The following is a 6,610-nucleotide window of genomic DNA, read 5'->3' on the forward strand; positions in this document are numbered from 1 at the left end:
ACAAAGCAAGAAAGCTGTGCAACTACACATCCAATATTAATTTGATTAGTATTCTACTAGGCTATTTTAATAATATTGGAAATAGAAAGTTACAAAGAAGCTAGGGCTAAGTGGAACACACATGATATATGTACATATATATTATATAAATGTGCAAGCAAGCAGAGATTGAGAGAGACAGAGGTTTCCAATGTAATATATGATCAATCGTGAAAAAGCATCCTTAGTAAAGGTGAGTACACATGCGTGCAATGATAATATTGACACATGAAAAATTCATTCACCTGTTTTCTAGCTTTTTAATGTTTGCAATGGTACATTGCAATTCTTGGTGGACTTCATAAAAACATGTTGCTCTCGTTTGTAGACACATGGAGAACTTGGTTAGAACACCAACAAGATCAGTAAGGAAATGAGCAAAGATGATAACATCCTTAGACCGCAGAAGTTTGACCAAGTACTTTGCCTTTGACTGTGTTGCTGACTGTCCACTTCTTTTACAAGCAACCTGCCTGTTAATTTATTACACTTTAACAACATTCTTAAATTATAACCTGTAACTTCACATACAATGATACACTTACATAAGAAATACAATAAATTTAAAAAGTCTCATTATTTCAAACCTGGCTAAGGTGTGTGACAAAGGCTTTATAGCCTTTCCACAAGCTCTTTAATGCTGTCTGCACATGGCCCAGCCACCTTGTTCCGCCTATCCTGGTAGGAAGACTTTGGGACATGCCAAGGGCAACGAAAGTATTCTTTAAATTTTTGGTTTGGTTGGCACTTTTGTGGTAAAATTTGAAAAGTTCATCTAGCAAGCAATGCACCTTAGTAAATGCTGGTGCTACCTATAATTATACATGTGAAAATTGTAAGCCATGACAAAATAATTTTATCATTATTTTTTTTTTTAATAAGAAAATTACTGATTAGAAATTAGGTTTAATAAATTAATTCCCTCACCTTCAAAGCAGCTTTATAAGCCAGCTCAACCCTGTGAGACATGCACTGGACCATGATGATAGACTGACTAACATTCCTGCGGAAATGTGCTATCACACCATTGAGATGCCCTGTGTTCACTGATGCACCATCTCCAGCAAACGCAATAGTTTTCTCAAGAATATCTTCTGCAGAAATGTTTTTAAAATGCAGTGCCTTTTTAATTGCATTGTAAATTCCTTCTGAATTTGCTGACTCACATTCAATCAACCCAAGAAAAAAACAATATGGAACACCTCTGTGAGCAAAATGAATGTAGACTATCTCATTTTCAGACACTGAAATATCTGTCGACCCATCAGACATGATTGTGCAAAAGTTAACTTGTGCTAGTTTTTCTTCTATCTTCTCTCTTTCAACCTCGGCTATGGAAACCATGAACTCTTTACAACTTTTGTGGTTCTTATAAGTACTACCTAAATCAACACCTTTCTTCTCATCAAGTTCACATAACCACACGTAATCTGTAATAGGTCTCGACTTTTTGGCTATGGCATGTGCATTTCGAAACAGTTTCTCTAGTTTTAAAACAGTAGCATGGTTTAATGAATGAAGTATTTTTTCTGCAGAACTTTCGCCTAATGGCTTGTTTCTAGAAATTGTAAATTCTACAGCATATTTGTGACCTTCCGACTTTTCATGTGTTGTAAGTGCGTCATGTCTAAGGTTTGTTGAACCTACCACAAACGGTCCATTTGCATATCGCTTTATTCTGTCGGATGCGCTCTTCTTAACTGCCAACGGTCCATACACCCCCCGACATTTTTGACAAAAGAGCTTTCCGTGGGTTTCATCGCTGATTAACCACTTGAATTCTTCCTTCCAACGAGGAACTATCGTTCTGCATCTTTTGTTTTGGTCATATGCCTTATTTTTTTCCTTTGAGTCAAGCAAAGGACGCTTTTTCTGGCGTCGACAGCCCCAAAAACTTACGCATCATCTTGCATTCATTATTGCCGAATATGAATTGTATTGTGCACGCTGGTTGGCTGAAACATTCATACAGACCAATGAGCGAATAGATAACAATTTACATCTTACCTAATTCAAAACGATACCGAGAGTCTGCAGATTGAGATTTTTGTTAATGAGGTAAACGAAGTAAAAATAGAAAATAGAAATTCTGGGTTTAAAAATAGTTTTTAACTATTGAAATTAGCCCGACCACCGGGCTGTCATCTGAAGTTTTGTACCCGCCCGCCTGAGAAACAGACCGTCTCGGGCGGTCGGGCGGGCTGTAATTTCCAACCCTGTATATATACAAAAAATAATGTACAAGATACATGTGAAATGGCAGAAATATTCATATAAAGTAACAAAGATAACTATAGAGGACAGACTTTTTCATATACTCTATTTATCTAACAGCATAGTTTAATCAATAGTTTGGAGTCAGCAGATGACAACAATTCTGATAATTTGAAAAAAACTTTGGACTATTACAATATTTCTGGGAAGATATTTTTTTTTCTACATTCGGAGAAAAATTTACATTCAAAATGCAAGAGGGAGACTATGCTAAGGTATCATTCCCTCTAACTTTCAAAGATATACTTAAAAAAAGTAAATGTATCTTTTCAATGTTATCCTTTATCCTATATATATATAATTATATATTAATCCAAAGTCTCTTCTTGTCAATAGAATTAAAAAAAAACAACTTTCAAACACTTTTTAAATTTTATAGTCATACATGATTAGTAATTTTAGTAATTTTTCTTCAGGTCTTTCAAGGCATCTTGTCTGCTTTGCCTACACCACCAACCGTGGAGATGTTCATGGTGGATTTTGAGCAGGGTGAGTTCAACAAATACAATAAATACAATAAAAAATAAAAATGAATTAATGATTAATCTATTTGTAATTGTAAAATAAAAATGAAAGAATAATGTTTCTGTTTGTAATTGAAATAATTATTTAATTGATATCAATATGATTGATTTCTTTAAGAATACAAAAAAATACTTAACATTTTTTTGTTGTTGTTTATATAATCTAATATCTTGACCATCATTTCAGGAGCCTGGAAAGCTATCCCACAGAAATCTAAAAGATATAATTTATTGATATTTTAGAATTATGAAATAATCACCAGCATATTTTGTTCATTCCTTTACCAGTATAAGTCTGCAGAAATGTTTTGACATGTTTGTGTACTGTGAATAATTAAAAATTAAAACACTCAGACAATATTATGAATTAAATAAATATCCAACCAAGACCTATAATTTGTTTGAATTTTCAATTTGTTTCTAAGGGGAAAATGCTCAGATATAAATTATTATCATATTTCAATTGAATTTAATTACATCCTTGCCCTAAAATCATTAAAAAAAAAACACCTATACTTTTGACTTCAATGTTGACAACCAATTAATGACACGTATTCCCCTTATACCTGAAACCATACACCTGTAATTGCTACCGAATATCCATGTGTATACCCTATAGTGTGAAGCCCTGAACCCTCCTATTTACCTGTATATACATATATAAGTAGGTCGAAACCACTCGGGTCGTTACCACGCGGGTCGAACCCAGAATGGGTCGTAACCACTCGACACCAATATTATCATCCGAATAAATAGAGGTGGTAAAAATTAAAAAATAAATTTAAAAAATCCGCTTTAAAAGAACTCATTTGTACATACACACAGAGCACTATTAAACTATTATATTGAGCATTCATTTTATTAAAAGGCGAAACGTAGCCATTTTACAACATATAGTATGGAACACATACATGTACGGTGCTTGGAGGCCTACGTTGTCTATTTATTACAGGGAAGTAAATTAAGTATGTCATATCACTCAAATTTCCCTTTCATTTCTTGCAATATATGTACGAAAGGCTAAGAATATTAGATAAATTCCAACTTTTCAAAATGGCGTCAGAAACAAAAGTTGTCTACGACAGTGAAGATTTGGGGCCCAATATTACAATTATTTACCGTAAAAAATTAACAAAAATATACATACACTAATCCTTGGTTGATGTTCCCTGCATTTATCACAGTCTTAAAGACACTGGGTGGTGAAAACATCATTAACTTTTCACATTTACCAGCTGCTTACACCTTCTTCTTCGTCCTTCTCAATCCTCGAAAAATGGCGCCTCGATAAATTGACCAATGAAAATAAAGCACCTGCAGAGCGATGCAGGATGGGGAAAAAAATTCATTATGATTAAGTATGATTATGACATCTTATATTAGAATTTAATGAAGTTTTTCCCTGTTCATGGAATAAAGAGGGGGCTCCTAAATATTTTTTGCCGATACGATGTGTCGGCCTAGTATAGATCGAAAACGTTTTTTAAAAAAAAAATCGCTTGTGCCACCTAGAGAAAAAATTCTTTCTGGAATAACAACTCAAATTATTTGATTTTGGGGTGGGGGTTTTGGGGCTTGGTTGTAGGTATAGTGGCCGTCCTAGCTGAAAGTAATACCCCCCCCCCACTCCTCGCTACTTTTAACGGTTGTAATTATGAATTTTATAATGTCACATCATAACGATGTATATTTTTTAAAATGTGCTAAAAGGCATTAAAATGAGCTACAATATAATTATTACTGGTGAAGGTGATTGCTGAATTGCTTCTATATTTGCTATATTGTATTTGAAACCTATTGGCCTTTAGTTAAATAAATTTCCCACATGATTTTAACATGTAGTATTGTTTAATTTATCAGAATGTCAAAACCCCCTTTTTTTAGGAGAGTTATCACAAGGTGGAACAAAACTAATATCTAGTCAAAGGCAGGAAAAATTAACAGTATATTAATTCAGTATTTTAGTCGTGACTGGTATAATTGGGTCATTGGAAAGATTTTGTCAAAATTCATATACTGTCGATAGATACTTGTTAATCTGAAGGGCTGTGAGTTTATGCACACAACTTTAGCTGGTCCCGCCCTGTATCTCTTCTCATGTACTTTTTTTTCGTTCAGGAAATTTGGTAAAGCATGCAAGTAAAAAAAAAAAATTCCCGGTAAGTTTATTACCCAAACTGAAATTACTTACCTGCAGGCCTAGTCTAGTCAAATTTAAGAACACGCATATATTTATATATATATATATATATATATATATATAAGAGTAATTTACAGCATGTAGAAAAAAAAGTAGTGGACAACGTAGATAAAGAAATGTTTGTAGTTGTATTAATTAAAAACCTTCTCATCTTTATATAAAGACATCAACAGAAAATGCACAATAATACAATAAACACACTCAGTTCTTTTAATAGATTGCCTTAGCATGCACTACACACCAAAAAGCCGTTGTTCTTAAGAAAAAACAAAATATAAATGTAAAATTTTACAGATTTTTCTTTAGTTACATGTAGAGCAATGGCCTTTGGAGGGGAAAAATGGTTTTTTAATATATACAGTGTGCATTTGGACCTTTGTTTCATGCGAAAAGTGCAGATGTTTACTATACAGGGATCTGCGAACATATTTAAATTCAAAAGAAATTAAGAAAAAAAAACGTTTTTATATGAATATTAATATTTTTCTTATATTTTAATCATTATTTTATAGATGTCTTTGTAGTTGGATTACAAATTTAACACAAAACATCAACAAGACTATTAATTAAGTACCGTTTTAATGGCATTGATCTACATAAAGTGATTATGATTTAATATAATTATACACGACGAGTATTTATATTTATTCTATACCTATGGAAAATTATTTAATTTTTAAACGGGATTATTTTATTTTAAATCAGTAATGAACATTGAAATCGAAATTCTAAATAGCTTGTTCTTTCATTGAACTTCTTAAAATAAAATAGGTTATTTTTTGAATAAACTATTTTCTCTTGTATAACTTATGATTATTTACAATAATTTTTAATGATAATAAATAACACAAATCATCATCTTAATTTGCGGAGACTGTGTGTGTACATGCTTGACAACAGCCCATTGTTCCCTGTAAGTAAAAACCCTCTCAAATCACATAGAATATACAAAAAATACACAGTGACAGGTGTCTCCTGTCTCCAGGTGTCTTCGCGGCACGTGTCTCCACCTGATATGGCACGTGAGGACAGTTGCCCGTAGTTACACAGGCCGTACCAACGTTTTCAAATATGCTTTTTAGAGGGGGGGGGGAGGGGGCTTCCCAAGAAAAAAATGACAAGCAAATAATAATTATTAAAATAAATAAATAAATAAATAAATAAATAAATAAATAAATAAATAAATAAATAAATAAATAAATAAATAAATAAAAATAATATCTTAAACAATATTTACTATAGCAAATAGTAGCCAAGTATACTCAGACCCCCATCTCACTCGATGAATGATTTTTTCTGACCAGTTTACATTGATTTCTATGTAACTCTTGTACTAATTCTTACTCTTCTATATTATGTCTTTAATCAGTAATCACAACTTCTCTCTGTACGTACTGCACTCATTCTTCTCTATTCCAATTCACGCATTCTATACGAGTTTACCAAGACTAATGTGATAAATCCAATTTGAAATTAATTTGCGCTCACGGTCATGAAATATTAAATTTTATTACATAGAAATACACTTTAAGTTATTTTTACTGTTTGAAGGGGGTGACCGAGTTAATTCTTT

At 32.4% G+C, this 6,610-nt stretch overlaps 1 protein-coding gene across 1 annotated transcript; it reads right to left on the minus strand.

Moving 5' to 3' along the window:
- Positions 1-280: 280 nt before the first annotated feature.
- On the minus strand, positions 281-1,060 carry LOC134237839 (zinc finger protein 862-like). The gene is made up of 3 exons (XM_062719986.1): positions 967-1,060; positions 627-851; positions 281-508 (listed from the first exon to the last, which is right to left on the minus strand). The coding sequence occupies exons 1-3, from the start codon at positions 1,018-1,020 to the stop codon at positions 281-283; spliced, it is 507 nt and encodes a 168-aa protein (XP_062575970.1). The 5' UTR covers positions 1,021-1,060.
- Positions 1,061-6,610: the final 5,550 nt, after the last annotated feature.

This window comes from Saccostrea cucullata, unplaced genomic scaffold (genome assembly GCF_032062105.1).
Source record: "Saccostrea cucullata isolate Sc308-1 unplaced genomic scaffold, CSIRO_AGI_Scuc_v1 ctg13446, whole genome shotgun sequence".
NCBI classification, from domain to species: Eukaryota; Metazoa; Mollusca; class Bivalvia; order Ostreida; family Ostreidae; genus Saccostrea; species Saccostrea cuccullata.